This window comes from Salvelinus alpinus, chromosome 10 (assembly GCF_045679555.1).
Source record: "Salvelinus alpinus chromosome 10, SLU_Salpinus.1, whole genome shotgun sequence".
Lineage (NCBI taxonomy): Eukaryota > Metazoa > Chordata > Actinopteri > Salmoniformes > Salmonidae > Salvelinus > Salvelinus alpinus.
Window position 1 is genome coordinate 72,995,479 of NC_092095.1, and position 22,504 is coordinate 73,017,982.

Sequence of the window (22,504 nt, forward strand, 5' to 3'; positions counted from 1 at the left end):
TTAATTTTCATAAAGAATCCATTCATTTGAGATTTCTGAGTTGCATGTTATCGGTTTTGTGTAAAATTCACACGCTGGTAAAATGGCGGCGCCGCCTCGGACTGGGTCAACGGACTAAAGTGCAGGCAGTGTGGGTGCAGACCATTTTACGGTTGCGCTACTGTTTTGAAGCTGAATGTAATGCTTGTTGGTTTTCTACATGTGTACTAATATTCAGACACATGCATTTGTTTCTATCTTTATCTATACATTTGAGTATGGTGTGAACGGAAATACTACTGTTTTGATTGAAACAACGAAGACGCGGTTCTTCAGGAAAATAATACATAGTGCTGCCTGAAACAAACTAACCTTGTACTTCATGGTTTTTGAGTCATTTTATGTGAATTTAGTAAATCTATATATTAAGTGATCTTAACGTTGTGTGTCCTTTGTGTTTTAATGTTAATGCAATAATGTTTTGTTGTCAATGCTCACCTACCTGATCTATTGAAATGAGATCCGTTCTTGACTTGGACAAGAGTTCACCTCAAATTTCTACTGTTTGAGCTCATGGTCCTCTTTATAGAATATTAGCTCAACAGTATTGTGGAGCTCCTACACCTAAATATAAACAGTACCGGCAACTATTTCAGTCCAAGTCAAGCACTGAATTAGATAATTGAACAAGAAGAAATATAATATATTTTTAGAGAATAAAAAAGGTGCCAGAAATGTCAAGACAATGTTTGTCTGTTTCTCTTCTACTACTTGCCGACTCAGGTATGAGGCCGGTAACATCAACAGTAAGAATAAACCCAGCCCTCCTCTCTCCTTCCACACTGTGGCAAAACCTACAGTCACTGGGTCCTGATTGTGACAGTGGAGCCCAGTTTGCTCTGCAGGATCCAGAGATGGCATCAGTGAAGCTGGAAGACTGCAGTCAAACACTGGAGCTGAATGCCAACATTAAAGATGAAGAAGAGGAGGAGAAGATTGGGAAATCTGTTAATCGTGGTAAGAGCACGTTCTATCTAACTAAGTTTGTTTTTCATTCCAACTTCCCACTGTGTATGAAAAGTTTCAGTAGAACTGTTTCATGATGAACTGTTTCAATGAGAAGGAAGCTGTTATTTCATGGTACTGAGACTTGCATACCAGTATTGCCAGCATTTGTTTTATTAACTGGGCTATCTGGATTGTTCAGAGTAGACTGATGAAGTGAAGTAGACAAACTGACAGTGGTTTAAAGTTCTATGAAATGAGTCTGTGTAGTTTCTAACCCTTGTGATAGTGAGTGGAGGATGATATGGGTCATAATTTTCTTGACTTATGAGATACTTTTAGAATAGTTTTATTCTCTTTTTGTATTGCACAGCCTACTTGTGTGAATACGTACAGGTAGCCTAGTGGTTAGAGCATTGGGACAGTAACCGAAAGGTTGCTGGATCGAATCCCAGAAGACAAGGTAATAATCTGTTGTTCTGCCCCTGAGCAAGGCAGTTAACCCACTGTTCCCCGGGCGCCAAAGACGTGGATGTCGATTATGGCAGCCCTCTGCACCTCTCTGATTCAGAGGGGTTGGGTTAAATGTGGAAGATGCATTCAGTTGTACAACTGACTAGGTATCCCCCTCTCCCATTCGGAAAGTATTTAGACCCATTGACTTTTTCACGTTTTGTTACGTTACAGCCTTATTCTAAAATGGATTAAATAAACAATGTTCCTTATCAATCTACACACAATTCCCCATAATGACAAAGCAAACACAGGTTTTTAGAAATGTTTTCACATTTATATATATATATATATATATATATATATATATATATAAAAAAAAAAACTTATTAAGACCCTTTGCTATGATACTTGACATTGAGCTCAGGTGAATCCTGTTTCCATTTATCAACTTTGAGATGTTTCTACAACTTGATTGTCAACCTGTGGTAAATTCAATTGATTGGTAATGATTTGGAAAGGCACACACCTGTCTATATAAGGTCCCACATTTGACAGTGCATGTCAGAGCAAAAAACAAGCCATGATGTCGAAGTAATTGTCTGTAGAGCATGGTAGTGGTAGCATCATGCAGTGGGGATGTTTTTCAGCGGCAGGGACTGGGAGGCTAGTCAGGATTGCGGGAAAGATGAACAGAGCAAAGAGAGATCGTTGATGAAAACCTGCTACAGAGCGCTCAGGTCCTCAGACTGGGGTGAAGGTTCACCTTCCAACAGGACAACGACCCTAAGCACACAGCCAAGACAACGCAGGAGTGGCTTTGGTACAAGATATGCCTTTTGTTTTGTTCGTGAGGATTAATGACCAAGAGGGAGACACTTTGTCATGTTTAGAGTCGCTTAGGTTAAACTGCTCCCTTTAAAACCTCTCTGGTCTAGGGGGCAGTATCCTGAATTTCGGTTGTCTGACGTGCTCAAAGTAAACTGCCTGTTGCTCAGGCCCAGAAGCTAGGATATGCATATAAATGGTAGAATTGGATAGAAAACACTGAAGTTCTAAAACTGTTAAAATAATGTTTGTGGGTATAAAAGAACTGATATGGCAGGCGAAAACCAAACTTTTTTTTTAAAGCTTCCATCCACTTCAAATGTAAAGCTATTGAAAACTGACTTCCGGCTCCCAAATTGAAGTTCCTGTGGCTTCCACTAGATGTCAACAGTCTTTATACATGGTTTGAGGCTTGTTTTTGTTTTTTTACCATTGAGTAATTGTTGTTTGTCCATGGGGAGCACTAAGGGAAAAGTAGTCTCTTTGCCCGCGTGGACGAGGGCCTGCCCTTCGTAATTTTCCTTTCCTATTGAAAATACTAGATGCCGTATGAAGTATTATCATTTATTTAGATATTAGAGTACCTGACATTTTAATTAGAAACGTTGTTTGACTGGTTTGGACGAACTTTACCGGTAACTTTTGGGACTTCTTTGTCTGCATGTTGAACTGGTGGATTACTGAACTCAATGACGCCTACTAAACTGACTTTTTGGGATATAAAGAAGAACTTTATCGAACAAAACGACCATTCATCTTGTAGCTGGGACCCATGGGATTGCAAACAGAGGAAGATCTTCAAAGGTAAGGGATTTATTTGATCGCTATTTGGGATGGCATGAGATGAAGGAATGTGTGGTAGAGGTGGAGGGTCTATCATGGTCTGGGGCGGTGTGTCACAGCATCATCGGACTGAGCTTGTTGTCATTGCAGGCAATCTCAATGCTGTGCGTTACAGGGAAGACATCCTCCTCCCTCATGTGGTACCCTTCCCGCAGGCTCATCCTGACATTACCTTCCAGCATGACAATGCCACCAGCCACACTGCTCGTTCTGTGTGTGATTTCCTGCAAGACGGCAATGTTAGTGTTCTGCCATTGCCAGCAACAAGCCCGGATCTCAATCCCATTGAGCACGTCATTGAATCTTATGTTCATACAAACATGTTAAGTTTGCTGAAAATAAACGCAGTTGACAGTGAAAAGAGAGAGATACCATTGAATATGTGCTACATTATCCAAAGGCCCTTTGCAAATTGTGTTAGGCTTGCATTTGAGTGTCAATCAGTTTGGTCCAAGGATATGATCGAAAATCCTCCAAGAGCCTTGGTCAGGGAGGTGACCAAGAACCCAATGGTCACTCTGACAGAGCTCCAGAGTTCCTTTGTGGCGCTGCGAGAACCTTTCAGAAGGACAACAATCTCTGCAGCACTCTACCAATCAGGCCTATATGGTAGAGTGGCCAGATGGAAGCCTCTCCTCAGTAAAGGGCATATGACAGCCAGCTTGGCGTTTTGCCACTCCATAAGGACTCTCAGAACATGAGAAACAAGATTGGTGAAGGTAACTCGGAGTGGACTCATAATTATTTATGGCGCTCCGGATTTCGCGATTGGGGACAATAATTGTGACTGGAATTGCTCTCCGGAACAGGGCGGCATTGAAAGGAGTGATAATGGGATTAGGTTTAAGTGTTAAGGAGTTGAAATGGAAGATTCCAGGTGTCTGTGATGCTCGTCTTTAGGTGAGACGTAGATCCAGTGTAGAGCGTTGGGAAACAGAGAATACTTTGTCTGTCATGTAGAGTTGTGATGCAGAGGTGAAGGTAGGAAGTGTCAGTTATCCCGTGAATGCTTTTGTTCTGTAAATACTACAGTGTTTTAGGTGTCAGGTTTATGGGCCTGTTGAAGCAGTGTGTGGGCATGAGATGAAGGAATGTGTGGTATCGGTGGAGGAAGTTCTGTGTGTTAGTTGTGGGGTAACCAATGGGGCTGGAGATATGAGGTGTCAGGTGAAAGGCAGATTGAGGTTGCCAGGGTTACAGTAGTACAGAAAGTGTAGTATGGTGAAGCAGTGAAGAGAGTGGTTGATTTAGCTCATTCATCATGAATGTTTGGTTCCTGCATGTGACAGACCTTGAAGCTGAGATATCCCTTTTGGTTCCCAGAACAATGTTGAGGTGTCAAGGATCAGGACTGTACAGCAAATCTCGTATGTGGTGAAGAAAGCTATTAGAGCGAGAGGCCACAGTTCTAAAGAAGATATGGAGGTGGATGCATCGCAACCAGTTGCAAATGTTGTACGTCAATCAAGTGATCTGGATACACATATTGTGAAGAGGGGGGATATTTTAGTGTTTATAATCACAGTTATGAATTGTACTGCACAAGAAGTCCAAGAAGCTGAACATCATATCTGCAGCTGAGAAATTTCTGGGACTACAAGGACTACTGTCGCCAGAAAATGTTCCGCTCTTACAGGATCCTTCTCAGCCTGTGTAGGGACCTGATTAGAACATGAAAGCAGGCTGATATAGTTTAATTTACATTTCGTTATTGATACTTTGTATGATTAAAATAATACTGTATACACTGAATGAACATTAATGCAACATGTTAAGGTTTGTTTCCATGTTCCATGAGGTGAAATAAAAGATCCCAGAAATGTTCCAGACACAAACTTATTTCTCTCAAATTTTGTGCACAAATTTGTTTACATCCTTGTTAGTGAGCATTTCTCCTTTGCCAAGATTATCCATCCACCTGACAGGTGAGGCAAGAAAAATAAGCTGATTAATTAGAATTATCATTACACAGGTGCACCTTGTGCTGGGGACGAGTAGTTGAGTAGATGCTTGGCAGCAGAAATAGTCATCAATGTTGATGAAAATACAAGTGTTACACGTGGAATTTTGCAACCGCTGTGTCAGATTTCAAAAAAACTTTGCGGAAAAAGCAAACCATGCAATAATCTGAGTACGGCGCTCAGACGACAAATCAACCCAAAGAGATATACGCCATGTTGGAGTCAACAGAAGTCAGAAATAGCATTATAAATATTCACTTACCTTTGATGATCTTCATCAGAATGCACTCCCAGGAATCCCAGTTCCACAATAAATGTTTGTTTTGTTCGATAATGTCCAGCATTTATGACAATTCCTCCTTGTTGTTCGCGCGTTCAGTACGCAATCTAAACTCACGACGCGCGTGCAAGTCCAGTGGAAAGTACGGACGAAAAGTCCCAAAAGTTATATTACAGTCCGTAGAAACATGTCAAACGATGTATAGAATCAATCTTTAGGATGTTTTTAACATAAATCTTCAATAATGTTCCAACCGGAGAATTCCTTTGTCTTCAGAAATGCGATGGAACGCAGCTAACTCTCACATGAACGTGCATGGTCAGCTCGTGGCACTCTGGGAGAGACCTTACTCAATCCCCTCTTATTCGCCCCCACTTCCCAGTAGAAGCATCAAACAAGGTTCTAAAGACTGTTGACATCTAGTGGAAGCCTTAGGAAGTGCAACATGACCCATACATTTCCACTGTATCTTGGATAAGCAAAGAGTTGAAAACCTACAAACCTCAGATTTTCCACTTCCTGGTTGGATTTTTTCTCAGGTTTTTGCCTGCCATATGAGTTGTGTTATACTCACAGACATCATTCAAACAATTTTAGAAACTTCAGAGTGTTTTCTATCAAAATCTACTAATATGCATATCCTAGGAACTGGGCCTGAGTAGCAGGCAGTTTACTCTGGGCACGCTTTTCATCGGACGTGGAAATACTGCCCCCTACCCCAAAGAAGTTAAGATCAGATGTTTCATTGATTAGAACATTTCCAGAATGTCGGCCAAAATCCATCTTCTCCCACTGCCGGCCAGCGGGCTTCCTCTCACTACCATATTTGGTAGTGAGTGGAAACACTAAGCGGATGCGTCACATTTATACATCCGGTGAAATATCTGTCTCATTGTTCTATCTGTGGCTGCACTGTGGTAGTGGGGGAACAGGAAGTTCCAGACAGGCACGCACCATTCTTCAGTATAAAGAAGGTGCCAGAACTGTTATGTTAAGAAAACCTTTTGTGTCGGGTTCTATTTATTACTATAGGTATGTAATAGCATGTTTAAACTTAATATCAAAAGAACATGTCATTCCATGCTAGGTAACAAATCCATTAAACCTTTACCAAACGTGATAATACCTTATTATTTTTGTGTCAAACCAAGTGAACGTGATAAACTATTTTAAAAGTCACACAGATAGAAACTTTGGGGTTGTCTGAATGGATGTACATAATTTCTTCATGGTAATTTTAATAAGTTAATTTATTTGAGATTTTTGAGTTCATATTTGGCATGTTATTGGTTTGTGTGAAATCCGTGGGCTGGTAACAGGGCGGGCCCGCTGTCTGCGTCAAAGGACTTCAGTGCGGATGCAGAGAGACAATTTCACGATCGCACTACAGTTTTGAAGCTGAATGTAATGATTTATGTGTAGTAATATTCAGACACAGTTGTTTCCATATTTATCTGTAAATGTTTTTGATGTGGAAATACAGTGAAGACAAGGTTATTCAGGAAAATAGTACATAGTGCTGCCTAAAACATACTGCAACCTTGTACTAAATGTTTTTGTAATTTATGTGAATTTGGGACATCTAAATTTAAATAAGTTCACTTACGCTGTGTAGCCTAATTTTAAAGTGTGTCCTTTCTAATTTGAATTAATTAATGTTTTGTCAATGCTTAGCTACCAGATCTATTGAAATGAGATCAGTGCTTGACTTGGACAGGAGCTCACCGGAGCTGAGTAACAGCACCTCACATTTCTACTGTTTGAGCTCATGTTCCTCTTATAGAATATTAGTTCAACGGTGTTGTGGAGCTGCTGAACCTGAATATAAACAGTACGGGCACCTATTGCAGTCCAAGTCATGTGGGGAATTAGATAATTGAGAAGAAGAAATATAATATATTTTTAGAGAAAGAAATTGACGGAACTGTCAAGACTAACTTTGTCTGTTTCTCATTGTTACTACAGGACGACTAGAATTAAGTCTGTTAACATCCGTGAAGCTGGAAGACTGCAGTCAAACACTGGAGCTGAATGTTGACATTAAAGATGAAGAAGAGGAGGAGAAGATTGGGAAGTCTGTTAGTCATGGTAAGAGCAGGTTCTATCTAAGTTTGTGTTTCATTCCAACTTCCCACTGTGTATGAAAAGTTGCAGTAGAACTGTTTCATAATGAACTGTTTCAATGAGAAGGTAGATGTTATTTCATGCTACTCAGACTTGCATGGTTTGACACCAGTATTGTCTGCATTTGTTTTATTCACTGGGCTGTCTGGAGTGATCAGAGAGTAGACTAAAGAAGTGAAGTAGACAAATTGACAGTTTTAGGGTTCTATGAAATGAGCCTGTGTAGTTACTAACCCTTGTGATAGTGATTGAAGGATGACACACCCCTTTTTTAGCTTTCAATTCTTACCCACTTTTATAATTGTTTCATTGCCCTTTTGTGTTGTACAGCCTACTGATATGAATACATGTCACCCTTTTGAGCCTGGTTCCTCTCTACGTTTCTTCCAAGGTTCCTGCTTTTTCTGGAGTTTTTTCCTGGCCACCGTGCTTCTGCATTGCTTGCTCTTTGGGAATTATAGGCTGGGTTTCTGTAAAGCACTTTGTGACAACTGCTGATGTAAAAAGGGCTTCATAATATAAATTTGATTGACATGTATATCACACAAACTGACTGGTTCTTCTGATGTTGTTCACACAGGAGACCATGTTGAGACATTCTCTACATCCAGAGATCAACAGCAGGAAGATCACAGAGCCAAGAGGTCTCACCACTGCCCACATTGTGAGGAGATCTTCCCATTACTATCAAAGCTAAAAATACACACAAAGATACACACAGGAGAGAATCTGTATTCCTTCACTGACTCTGGGAAAAGATGCACAACATCAGTGGCTCTGACAGTTCATCAGAGAGCACACACAGGAGAGAAGCCTTACTCCTGCTCTGACTGCGGGAAGACTTTCTCTCAATTGGCTTTCTTAAAAAAACATGAACATATGCATACAGGAGAGAAGCCTTACTCCTGCTCTGACTGTGGGGTGAGTTTCTCTCGACTCGATGCCTTACAAACACACCAACGTATACATACAGGAGAGAAGCCTTACTCCTGCTCTGACTGTGGAAATATGTTCTCTCAACTGGGCCACTTGAAAAGACATAAACATATACATACAGGAGTGAAGCCTTATTCCTGCTCTGACTGTGTAAAATGCTACTCAACATCAACTCAGCTAAAAGTTCATCAGAGAACACACACAGGAGAGAAGCCTTACTCCTGCACTGACTGTGGGAAGACTTTCTCTCAGTTGGCTTTCTTAAAAATACATGAACGTATACATACAGGAGTGAAGCCTTACTCCTGCTCTGACTGTGGAAATATTTTCTCTCAACTGGCCCACTTGAAAAGACATGAACATGTACATACAGGAGTGAAGCCTTACTCCTGCTCTGGCTGTGTAAAATGCTTCATAACATCAACTGAACTAAAAGTTCATCAGAGAACACACACTGGAGAGAAGCCTTACTCCTGCCCTGACTGCGGGAAGAGGTTCTCTCGAATAGGTCTCTTAAAAACACATGAATGTGTACATAGAGGAGAGGAGCCTTACCACTGACCTGACTAGAACATGTTTTAAAACAACAGCTGAGCTAAAAGGTCAAGAGGGAACCTTACTTTTGCTCTTAATGTGGCAAGAGTAACTCAAGTGATAGTCACCAAGTAAAATACTACTTGAGGAAAAGTATTTGGTTCTAAATATACTTAAGTATCAAAAGTAAAAGTATGCATAATTTCCAATTCCTTAAATTACCCCTACGAGATGGGTGTCCCTAAACCGGGACGGTTGTATCTAAGGTGTGCTAATCTGACTAGATTGACGTTGTATACAACAGCCATCTTTCCGGGACATAGACATATCTTAAATGGGCAGAAAGCTTAAATTATTGTTGATCTAACTGCAGTGTCCAATTAACAGTAGCTAATACAGTGAAAAAAGACCATGCTATTGTTTGAAGAGAGTGCACAACAACAAGCTTATCGCGCAAATGGTTTGATACATTCACCTCTGAAGGTAAATAATGTACTTATATTCAGTAGTCTTGCTCTGATTTGTCATCCTGAGGGTCCCACAGATAAAGTGTAGTTTTGTTTAATAAAATCATTTTTTATGTTCAAATGTAGGAACTGGTTCTACATTTTGAACCCCTGCTGTCTCTGGCTCCACACCAAACCCGCCCGGCCATCTAGATGTGTGAAAGTTAGTTTATAAGCTAATGATCCATCATGGATGACATTCCTGGGAGTGTGTAAACAAACAAAAAAATGTTACTGTAGTGTTTTTGTATGTTCTCTATATTTATGTACTTAAATGTATCAATTGACCAATTTGGCACATTTGGGCAAACTCCTGGCAGACTTGATGCAGTAATGTAATTTTTCACTGGATCAGTCAAACTGTGCACACTGCTGCCACCTGGTGGCCAAAATCTAAATTACATCTAGACTCCTATCTGAAAGTATGGCCTTTCTCTTTCATTTCAAAGATGATGAAAAAGAAAACCAGTTTTTTTGTTTGTATGATCTTTTACCAGATCTAATGTGTTATTCTCCTACATTAATTTCACATTTCCACATGCTTCCTTTCAAATGGTATCAAGAATATGCATATCCTTGCTACAGGCAGTTAGATTTGGGCATGTCATTTTAGACACATTTTAAAGGGTACGATCCTTGACGGTTTAAGCAAACCAAACCACACAATTGTCTTGTTTTTAAAAAATATTACGGATTGCCACGGGCACACTACATCACTGACATAATTTACAAATGAAGCATTGTGTTTAGTGAGTTCACCAGATCAGAGGCAGTAGAGATGACCAGGGACGTTATCTTGATAAGTGTGTGAATTGGACCATTTTCTGTCCTGCTAATCATAAAAAATGTAACGAGTACTTTTGGGGGTCAGGGAAAATGTATGGAGTAAAAAGTACATGATTTTCTTCAGGAATGTAGTGAAATAAAAGTTGTCAAAAATATAAATAGCCAGGTAAGTGAAATAACAATAGAAATAGTCAAGTACAGATCCCCCCCAGAAATCGACAAAAGTAGTTCTTTAAATAATTATTACTTCAGTACTTTACACCACTATATGCATCGATGCTGTATGTCAGCATTGCAGGGTGATGGCATGGGGTGTGTTTTCAGGACACACATTGGGCCCCTTGATAAATGTTTGAATGCCACAGGATATCTAAACATCATTGCCATTCAGGTGCATCCCTTCATGCATCCCTTCATGGCAGCAGTTTATCCATCTGCAAATAGATTTTTTTCAGCAGGATTATGCCACAAGGCTTGTCCAGGAATGGTTCCAAGAACATGACAGTGAATTCAGCTTAATGCAGTGGCCTGCAGAGTCACCTGATCTCAATCCAATTGTGCATCTGTGGGAGGCGATGGAACGAGCTATTCGGAGTAGAGATCCACTCCCAGCCAACTTGACACAGTTGTAGGAAGCATTGGAGTCAACATGGACCAGCATCCCTGTGGAACACACAACACCTTGGACAGTCTACGCCCCAATGAATTGAGACTGTTCTGAGGACAAAGGAGGGTGCAACTCAATATTAGGAAGCTGTTTCTAATGTTTTGTACATTCCGTGTATATCAGATAAAGATGGTGTGATGATCTGTTGTTAGGCATTAGTTTGGGTGGATTATTTTATATTACTAAACAAGCTATGAATCAACTACTTGTGTTTATTAAAATTGTCTTTTAATACTAGATTTATTATTTTAGTCATTGATGATGAATGTAATTGAATAACTGTGTTGAAGTTAATTGATCTGGTGGCAGGCAGCCTAACGGTTAAGAGTGTTGGGCCAGTAACATAAAGGTTGCTGGTTTGAATCCTGAGCCAACTAGGTGAAAAATCTGTCATTGTGCCCTTGAGCAAGGCAATTAACCCTTATTTGTCCTGTAAGTCTCTCTGGATAAGAACATCTGCTAAGTGACAAGAATGTAATGAAAATAATGTTTGTACATGAATTCGTGCTGGGAAACCACTTTTTTCTCATGTGTATAATTAAATGAAATAAACAGTTTGAAGTGTAATACTGTATATGCAATACACAACATTACCACTTTGTTGACTCTGGTCAGAGGTACAGGACCATAGTAAACTAGACTATGTAGCTGTTGTTGTTAGTAGCCTACAGTTTCCATGTAATACAGCATGTCAGATCCCTAATGATTAGGTGTACAGGCTGCTACATTTCTGCTTGTGTCTGTCGGCAGTGATGTGTTATCAGGCTGAATAACTACCAGAGGGAAGTGGAGAGCGCGCCTTGAGCTTTGTGCGTTGTGCCCGGCCCGCCCGACATGGTCAAGAGAGACAAAGAGCCTGCAGCAGCACTCTGATGTGAAGACCTGTACAAAAATGTATGATTGTAGTACAATGAAAAAAATACAGCATGGTATTTTCTTGGGATGGTAGTGACCAAAAACAATATGTTTCCATTGTACTGGAGGCCTAGGAACATAGAAGAAACTGACAGACGTGTCATAATAGCCCGGAAGTAAAGCCGCACTGGGAGACACATTTGAAATGGAATACATTGAATACATGCAGCAGGGTGAAACAATCACAGTAAAACATTATTTAAATGTATTGTCGGAAGGGCTGTGGTCTCCATTCATGTAATACATTAAATATATACATCGGATGGTATTGGGGAGCTATTTCATAGGGTTTTCACAGGTACATTATTTACCCATTTCAATCTTATACCAACCAACCCTATGGTTGGTGTGACTGTTATGGACAGAGCAGACCATCTGATATGCCCTTACATTTTAATTCCAGGTTGCATATTACAATATTTAAGAGGACCAGTGCTTCTACAATGAAACACATCTCACATCTGTGCTGTTTGAGAGAGATGTTGTTAGACTACATTGTATCATTGTTTCCTCTTCTGAGGGCACTGGTGGGGAACAACATTTCAATTCACATAGACAATGAGTATTTCAAGTTTAGCACTATATCCACACGTTTGAATTATCTGTTTGATGATGAAGGGGGAGATTGAATTAAGCAATGAGGCCCGAGGAGGTGTGGTATATGGCCAATATACGACGGCTAAGGGCTGTTCTTCTCGTTGAACTGGTTACCAACGAAATTAGATAAGTAAAAATAAATGTTTTGTGATACCCAGCCAATCAGCATTCATGGCTCGAACCACCCAGTTTATAATTTACAATTTGCAATGTGGGTTGACAACTAGGTTTGGCCTCCAGTCAATTTGTTGCTGAGTTAGTAGCTAGTCTGCGGGCCAGAACATAATTAGCCTATTAACAAATAGCCTATAGCTGCCCAATTCATAGTCCTACACGGTGTAGGCTACAATGCACATTTAACACGTGGTTAGTGGGCTAATCAATTCAATGACCATAACATAATGTTGATCTGATTACAGTGGTAAAATCACCTATATCTATATTAATAGTCCTACCTGTTCTATTACAATATATTCATCGTATTTCTCCAATGCTAAACCAGTGAGTCTTGTTTGCATCGACACTGTCGCTGTTTGCAAAGAGTTCAATCTGAGATGTCATTATGAATCTAAGCATGGTACTTTCAGAAGTAGATGTTCCACCCCAGACATGAGGCTGAAGTCTGATGCAGAAAGGAAGGTGGGCCTATGGAGTGAACACCCTATGTGCTTTACAGTGGTGATTTTAGCATGTACATATTTTATTGTTATTTAACCTTAATTTAACTAGGCGGTTCTTATGACTTACACAAATCCACAAGAGTCAGTAGAAACCATTTTTGTTTTTAGCAAGTCAGCCATATCAGCTATGTTTTTTTAAAGGCATTAAATATGGCTGAATGAACTGTTTCGCTACCCGACTAAACTCTGGTGGCCGATAGCCAGGTGTAGCAGTGGTAAGGATTCACTCCATGGTGTTGAAAGGAAAGCTCAAGGTTTATGCTGGACTAACTGACATTCTGTTACAAATGGTTTACTATTCTGGATTTAGACTGTCTGCTAATTCAGGTCTAAGTAGGGGTTCAATCTATTCCTTTTGACAATGTAGAACTACTGAAACCATTGTAAGACAGACTTTTTGTTGGCCTTTAACGCGTCAGCATACTTCCCAGCCGAAACAGTGCACTTATTGGCTTATTTGCATATTCAAGCCTGTCTCAAAATACAACACCCCTTTAATTAAGACATAAGATTTTTAACTGACTGGCGTTTCAAAGACAGCTTGAAACGTTTTGTTCTCTTGTTTGAAGCAATAATTCCCCATTGCTGACGTGTACTCATGTATAAATGGGCTGATCTCAACAGCGTATTCACAAGCTGGTGATTGAAAGACGCTCGTGGGCTACTCCAGCCAATAGAATTCTACTCGGTTCGTTATTCATTATTTACAATACATTTCTACTGTTTTCCACAAGAGCTTCAAAATAAAGATAATAAACAAGGAAAAGCACACCTGTTGATCACAGGAAGCAACCTAACAGGAGTTCATCATTAAGGCCTCTAGGACTCTCTGTTGATCACAGGAAGTAACCTAACAGGAGTTCATCATTAAGGCATCTAGGACTCTCTGTTGATCACAGGAAGCAACCTAACAGGAGATCATCATTAAGGCCTCTAGGACTCTCTGTAGCCTCGTAGGAACCATCCTGATCTCACGGATACATGTAGCTTAACAGAATGTAATGCTCAAGAGATCAGGACGGCTAGTACGAGGCTACTCTGTTTGTAAGTCATGGATATAATATGTCTCTGTAAGTCATGGATATAATATGTCTCTCTGTTTGTAAGTCATGGATATAATATGTCTCTCTCTGTAAGTCATGGATATAATATGTCTCTCTGTTTGTAAGTCATGGATATAATATGTCTCTTTGTAAGTCATGGACATAATATGTCTCTCTGTTTGTAAGTCATGGATATAATATGTCTCTCTGTTTGTAAGTCATGGATATAATATGTCTCTCTGTAAGTCATGGATATAATATGTCTCTGTTTGTAAGTCATGGATATAATATGTCTCCGTTTGTAAGTCATGGATATAATATGTCTCCGTTTGTAAGTCATGGATATAATATGTCTCTGTTTGTAAGTCATGGATATAATATGTCTCTGTTTGTAAGTCATGGATATAATATGTCTCTCTGTAAGTCATGGATATAATATGTCTCTGTTTGTAAGTCATGGATATAATATGTGTCTCTGTAAGTCATGGATATAATATGTCTCTCTCTGTAAGTCATGGATATAATATGTCTCTCTGTAAGTCATGGATATAATATGTCTCTGTTTGTAAGTCATGGATATAATATGTCTCTGTTTGTAAGTCATGGATATAATATGTCTCTGTTTGTAAGTCATGGATATAATATGTCTCTCTCTGTAAGTCATGGATATAATATGTCTCTCTGTAAGTCATGGATATAATATGTCTCTGTTTGTAAGTCATGGATATAATATGTCTCTGTTTGTAAGTCATGGATATAATATGTCTCTGTTTGTAAGTCATGGACATAATATGTCTCTCTGTAAGTCATGGATATAATATGTCTCTGTTTGTAACAACAATTATTCTCCATCACCTCCTCTCTTAAGTGTCTGTCCAACTTCTAAGCCCTGGAACCTCAGTTGACACACATCATGTCCGACCACATTAAAGTTTCTGGCTAAAGGGGATTTCTCATCACCAGTTCTGATGTTGCCCTTGTTCTCTGTAATACAAACTTTCAATTCTCTTTTAAACTTTCCAACATCATAATAGCTACATGGGCACATCAAGAAATATCCCACAAGTGTTGTTTGACAGGAAATTCTACCCGACATACATTTTCTTTCCGGTATGAGGGTGAAGGAAGAAATCCCCCTTGGTCATTACATTACAGTTGTCACAATGATCTGAGGGGAGGGTGGATAGGAAATGCTGAGGGGAAACATATTCATCTGCTCCTACCAGACTGTCCCTCAGGTTTCTAGTATGTTTATCTGCTCCTACTAGACTGTCCCTCAGGTTTCTAGTATGTTTATCTGCTCCTACCAGACTGTCCCTCAGGTTTCTAGTATGTTTATCTGCTCCTACCAGGCTGTCCCTCAGGTTTCTAGTATGTTTATCTGCTCCTACCAGACTGTCCCTCAGGTTTCTAACATGTTTATCTGCTCCTACCAGACTGTCCCTCAGGTTTCTAGTATGTTTATCTGCTCCTACCAGACTGTCCCTCAGGTTTCTAGCATGTTTATCTGTTCCTACCAGACTGTCCCTCAGGTTTCTAGTATGTTTATCTGCTCCTACCAGACTGTCCCTCAGGTTTCTAGTATGTTTATCTGCTCCTACCAGACTGTCCCTCAGGTTTCTAGTATGTTTATCTGCTCCTACCAGGCTGTCCCTCAGGTTTCTAGTATGTTTATCTGCTCCTACCAGACTGTCCCTCAGGTTTCTAGTATGTTTATCTGCTCCTACCAGACTGTCCGTCAGGTTTCTAGTATGTTTATCTGCTCCTACCAGGCTGTCCCTCAGGTTTCTAGTATGTTTATCTGCTCCTACCAGACTGTCCCTCAGGTTTCTAGTATGTTTATCTGCTCCTACCAGACTGTCCCTCAGGTTTCTAGCATGTTTATCTGCTCCTACCAGACTGTCCCTCAGGTTTCTAGTATGTTTATCTGCTCCTACCAGACTGTCCCTCAGGTTTCTAGCATGTTTATCTGCTCCTACCAGACTGTCCCTCAGGTTTCTAGTATGTTTATCTGCTCCTACCAGACTGTCCCTCAGGTTTCTAGTATGTTTATCTGCTCCTACCAGACTGTCCCTCAGGTTTCTAGCATGTTTCTCTGCTCCTACCAGACTTGCCTATGCCGCTCGGCCATCGCTCATCCATATATTTATATGGACATATTCTTATTCAATCCATTTACATTTGTGTGTATAAGGTAGTTGTTGTGGAATTGATAGATTACTTGTTGCTGTTGGAACTAGAAACACAAGCATTTCGCTACACTTGCATTAACATCTGCTAACCATGTGTATGTGACCAATAACATTTGATTTGATTTGATCTCTCTCACGAGTGCTTTCGCACAACAGCCGCTGTGGCTCTCCTGCAAGGGAAAGCTTCAATCCATTTAGAAAACATGTCAACAATCACCCAACAATAATTATTCCCCCACAAGGGATCAACTCAATGAAGTCCATCATTAAGTGCTCACGCGGGGGATATTGAAATGCCGCGTCCATCATTGTTAGTCAAACAAATCAAACATTTATTGCAGAAATGTTCTGCAGAAACAGTCAAACCTACTGTACACCAATATTTATTTACAAGATCCACCATTCCTCCTTTAGACACATGATCCTGACCATGTGACACTTTTGTGAGGAAGTGGAATGTACAACGGGGCAGGTCTGCTCCACTCATCCAGCCATACACCCGAGGCGTCCTTATGACAGCACCCAGCCCACTTGCGTTTCTCTGAATCATCAGCCGTAGCCTGTAAAGCAACGATATCATTAACAGATAAAAAGTTGGTGGGAGCTGGAACTATCGCCATCTGTCAGAGGGGGCCTGATACTTTATCACTGAGGTTAATGAGGGGAGTTGAACAGCCTCCAACAGACAGGACACAAGCTTACCGTGAGCAATTTGTTTTCCAGAGAAAGTCAAAAACCCTCTATTCTTCCACAACGTTCCAAAGTCATTCACTACAACGCATATCTACTGTCGGTGTATATGTTAACAGAGCTATCTTTAGCCGAAATACAAGCTTTAGTCAAACCAAATAATTGCCCTGCACTCTCCATCGTATCTAAAATAGTCACAACTGCGTTACCAACTAATAGGGTCTTATTTATCATTACGCTGAGCAGACCCTTCTACAAAAAACTCTAAATCCAGATTTTCTAATGGGGTGTCTCAAGTCCAACCTAGGCCTACAGTCAATCTCAATAGCCAATCACAGCCCTCACAAAACAAAAACATGTCAAACCAGTTATAATTATAAAACAAATAACGCTATTGATATCAATTTAAAAAGCTTCTATGAAAATTTATATCAAATCAGAATGAAATAACAGTTGGACTGATCTACAGCCTTCTTAGACTCAACTATCAGCAAAAAAATGATCAAAGAAATGACCTAAAAGTAAATATTAGACACTGTTAAACATTCAGGTGAAGAAAAGCACCAGGTATGGACAGCACCAGGTATGGACAGCTTTCCCATACAATTTTATTTGACATTCTGGGACAAAGTAGCGGCCCAATTTACTCAAGTGACAACACACGTTCTGTATCAAACAATTTCAGTTATACTAAATTCAGGAAAATCTGGAGAGTCCCCTACTGATTATAGACCCACAAGTTTAACAAACTGTGACAGTCAAATAATAAAGCTTCTAAGAATGGCAAAAGTATTACCAGACTAACATATCAATCTAACAGGGTATATTAAAAATAGACAAAAAAAAACACATTTCAGTTTAATACAATACGCAAAAAAAAAAGATAGAGATTTATCAAAAATGGTGGTTGATGCCGAAAAGGCTTTTGTCTTGAAGGGCCTTTTCTATTCAAAACTTTAGAAACTTAACATTTGAGCAGAAAAAAGACATTTTATAAAAAGATTGTATAAATGTCAGAAAGCTAAAATATACAAAAATATATTATCTGATGAAATAGTTTTATGAAGGAGCACAAGACAGGGATGTCCCCTCTCCCTCCTGTTTGCACTGGCAATTGAACCGCTTGCAGAAAGAATTAGACAGGACCCAAACGTAACAGGTATCAGTATTGGTAAACATGAATATAAAATAAACTTATTTACAGATGATCTCCTGATATACCTGACCAATATTGGACAACAAAATATGAAATACTTTGGATGCTTAATAAGTGACAACAAATAACAAAACACTATATAAAGATAACTTTATTCCATTACATAACAATATGACAGCAGATATAATTAAATGTAATAATCTTTCCAATCTGACAGGTAGAATAAACCTCTAAAGAATGGCATGGCTCCCAAAGTTTTAGTATTTATTTTCCATAATACCAATTACCCCACATTCTTTAAAAAGTATACTGCCATAAGACTGTATATGGACAAATAAAATTCATAGAATAAAAAGGAAAGTTTCACATCTTCCTAAATCTGAGGGTGGTTTTAACCTTCCAGATTAGGAATTGTATCAACTCACTACTCAAGACTGTTACTTTCGACATATAGTTAAATGCACTAAAGAGGAACAATGGGTGTTTGGTTCATATTGAAGATGTGCATGTTCATCCCCAGAATATTTTACATGTTTATATTCAAAAGATAAAGATAAAAACATGAATAACTTCATAGTTAAGAACATTATAACTGTAACGTCCTGACCAGAGTTATTATGTGTTTTGCTTGTTTAGTGTTGGTCAGGACGTGAGCTGGGTGGGAATTTCTATGTTGAGTGTCTAGTTTGTCTGTTTCTGTGTCCAGCCTAATATGGTTCTCAATCAGAGGCAGCTGGTAATCGTTGTCCCTGATTGAGAATCATATATAGGAGGCTTGTTTTGTGTTGGGATTTTGTGGGTGTTTGTTTCCTGTCTCTGTGGTTGTCTGCACCAGATAGGTCTGTCTCGGTTTTTGCACATTTTGTTATTTTGTATGTTGTTTGTAGTGTTTCACTTGTTCTTTATTTAACATGTTGAACACTAGCCGCGCTGCACTTTGGTCCTCTCCTTCACCTATGGAAGAAAACCGTTACAATAACAATATGGAAGAAGACGAAACGTATTCTACAAGAACCAACATCACTCCCTTTGAGTTCATTTAGTAAATATTTTCTTAACTCTATTTCTTGAACTGCATTGTTGGTTAAGGGCTTGTATGTAAGCTTTTCACGGTAAGGTTGTATTCGGCGCATGTGACAAATCAAATTTGATTTGATTTATGGAACAATCCCTAGATAGCGTTTCAGAATTCATCGATAAATTGGTCCACATGGAAAACTAAAGGCATAGAAACTGTAAAAGACTTGGTAATAGGAAATAGATGCATCTCAGTGACAGCTCTATAAAGCCATTTTGGAATGACCAATGTAGATATTTTCAAATACATTCAACTTAAAGGTTTTATATCACAATGTTGATTTGAAATAATATTAATATGATAGGTAAACTTTACAAAACCTTGCAGAAAACCTAAACAACTGACAATCTCTTAGAAAAAAACAAAAACTACTGGAACCAAGATTTAACAATAACTGATATTGACGTTGGAAAAAGCAGAAAATCCCATAAACTGGATGAGTCACTATTATGTCGGTGGATGGAAATGATCCAGACATTATGTTGAATATAAGAATAATAAACCTCATTCATCAATCTGACTCCATTGCTATGTGAACGCTATAGACCTATAATCGTGTCCAGTGGGTATAGCCAAGGTTGTGAACCTTTCGTCACCACTCTGAATACTATAAGATGCAAGTGTCTAGGTTTACCGTTAAGCAATTATTAAGAGGCTGAGGAACAAGGAGCTAATATCTTACAATCCATGTCTTAGCATTAAATGATTGATATAACCTTAGCTCAGAGATGCACAGTTAGACCGAGCATGTAAGCTATGTACAGTGCATTCTGAAAGCAAACTAACTGCACTTGATACAATCATCTTGGCAAAGGAGAAATGCTCACTAACAGGGATGTTGCACAACATTTGAGAGAAATTAGCTTTTTGTGAGTGTGGAAAATTTGACAGAGCGGCAAAGATTATTGTTTGATTTGAGATGGGAGATCCTCCCTCCCCGCTTTTTCCGTTGACATGACGGGCCATTGCCCGGTTCAACCCTGGCCAGTGTAATAAAACTCCCTCAATGAAAGTGCACTCAGTGAGAGCACACAATTAAACATGTTTAAGTACTTTTAATTTAACAAAATTACGAATACACTTGGTTTAACTGCACAGTGTTATTTCAATATGGTTCAATAAGGATAGAGGATAGATTAGTGAAACAGGGAGCACACTCAACCAACATGGAGGTCTGGTGAGGTGACCAAACAATAGTGACACTACATGGGACATTCATTCTTGAATTGAGGTGGCCTTCCAACTTGCAAACCCTTTCAACACCCCATTGTTAGAGTTTAATATACTGTATCCCTGGGACTATATTGAGGATCAGGCTGTTGAAATGCAGTTGATTATGTAAATAGTCTTGTAGAACTCTGATATTGATGGTCCATTTGAGGGTGAGTCATTGATATGAATGTTTAGAGTGAAAGAACTGTGAACTCACCTGTGATGGCCCACGTCTACCACAACCTTTCCTATTGTGTTAGTCGGCACCACAGCATTTTAGGCAGCCATTGTTCAAAATGTGTTCATACACACTAACAATGGGAGGGGATGTGGCAAGCACAGGGGAGGACCAGTAGGTTGATCTCAGATTCTATTCAGAGTTGACAGATTGACAGTGAGGACAAACCCAGCCTGCCTCTCTCTTTCCACACTGTAAATCTACAGTCACTGGGTTCTGATTGTGACAGTGGAGTCTAGTTTGCACTGCAGGATCCAGAGATGCCATCAGTAGACAGGTTTCCATTGACCCAGAATTATTAGACAAAATATCCCACAGAAAAAAAATTCGGGAAACATTGAAGAACCACAGTCACATTACGTGGAGGTGTAAGAATGATGCTGCTAAGATCAGAGATTCATCTCCTGAGTACATACTGTACCTCGTCCCCTGAATACCAATCAAGTAATCTGACTTCTAATTACCGTTTATATTTTTAGTTTTTCCCTCACTCAACTTTTTTTGCGTTTTGTTGCTAACCTTACTTTGCTACCTGACAACTTCACGGTTTTTACTTTTTAATTATCGTTTATATTTTTAGTTTGTCCCTCAGTTTTTTCCCTTGGATGTGGTTCGGCAGGACCTCCACCAGCCGAAGCTAAGTAGTAACATTAACACGATGCCTTCTAATTGCAGTCGCTGTACTCATAATATACAGGAGAACGAGGATAGCTGTGCTGCAAGTCAGACGCAATCGTTAGGCAAGGGTCATTTCAGTGTAGGAAAGGATGAAACGGCATCTGTGCCACCAGTAAGTACAGATAGTAGTATAAATCCCCTCGCACGGTCCCCGCAGCCGGACAACTTTCTCATGGCTTCTAGAGGGAAATGATGTAGGAATGCTCAACCGGTGTCACTCATTCAGCCGACAGAAACTTTCAACCGGTTCTCCCCATTAAGCAGCAAGTCGGAGTCAGAGGTCGAGCCTTTTCTGGTCTCTACTCCTCCCGTTACGGGGTCTGAGACGCCGAAGCCTCCCACCATTAGCTCTGACAAATTGAAAACCCTAGTCATTGGCGACTCCATTACCAGCAGTATTAGACTTAAAATCATTCAGCGATCATACACTGTTTACCAGGGGGCAGGGCTACCGACGTAAAGGCTAATCTGAAGAGGGTGCTGGCTAAAGCTAAAACTGGCGAGTGTAGAGAGTATAGGGATATTGTTATCCACGTCGGCACCAACGATGTTAGGATGAAACAGTCAGAGGTCACCAAGCGCAACATAGCTTCAGCGTGTAAATCAGCTAGAAAGATGTGTCGGCATCGAGTAATTGTCTCTGGCCCCCTCCCAGTTAGGGGGAGTGATGAGCTCTACAGCAGTCTCACAACTCAATCGCTGGTTGAAAACTGTTTTCTGCCCCTCCCAAAAGATAGAATTTGTAGATAATTGGCCCTCTTTCTGGGACTCACCCACAAACAGGACCAAGCATGCCCTGTTGAGAAGTGACGGACTCCATCCTAGCTGGAGGGGTGCTCTCATCTTATCTATGAACATAGACAGGGCTCTAACTCCCCTAGCTCCACAATGAAATAGGGTGCAGGCCAGGTAGCAGGCTGCCAGCTTAGTGGAGTATGCCATTAGCACAGTCAGTGTAGTCAGCTCAGCTATCCCCATTGAGACCGTGTCTGTGCCTCGACCTAGGTTGGGCAAAACTAAACATGGCGGTGTTTGCCTTAGCAATCTCCCTGGAATAAAGACCTCCTCCATTCCTGCCATTATTGAAAGAGATTGTGATACCTCACATCTCAAAATAGGGCTA

The 22,504-nt window shown here is 40.0% G+C and overlaps 2 protein-coding genes across 7 annotated transcripts in view; one reads left to right on the forward strand and one right to left on the reverse strand.

The window, feature by feature from the left end:
- The window catches only part of LOC139533065 (zinc finger protein ZFP2-like), a 316,223-nt gene extending 304,764 nt beyond the window's left edge, over positions 1-11,459 (forward strand). For 3 of the 6 annotated variants that reach the window (XM_071331286.1, XM_071331285.1, XM_071331287.1), the window contains 3 exons: positions 763-996; positions 7,315-7,437; positions 8,054-11,459. In XM_071331286.1, coding sequence (XP_071187387.1) covers positions 763-996; positions 7,315-7,437; positions 8,054-8,970 — 1,274 coding nt within the window. In that variant the 3' untranslated portion in view covers positions 8,971-11,459. Of the gene's footprint in view, positions 1-762; positions 997-7,314; positions 7,438-8,053 lie in introns of those variants that run through there. The other 3 variants (XM_071331292.1, XM_071331290.1, XM_071331288.1) reach the window with 2 other exon arrangements.
- The window catches only part of LOC139533031 (zinc finger protein ZFP2-like), a 530,089-nt gene that overhangs the window by 187,613 nt on the left and 319,972 nt on the right, over positions 1-22,504 (reverse strand). The gene's annotated exons all lie outside the window — the stretch shown is intronic.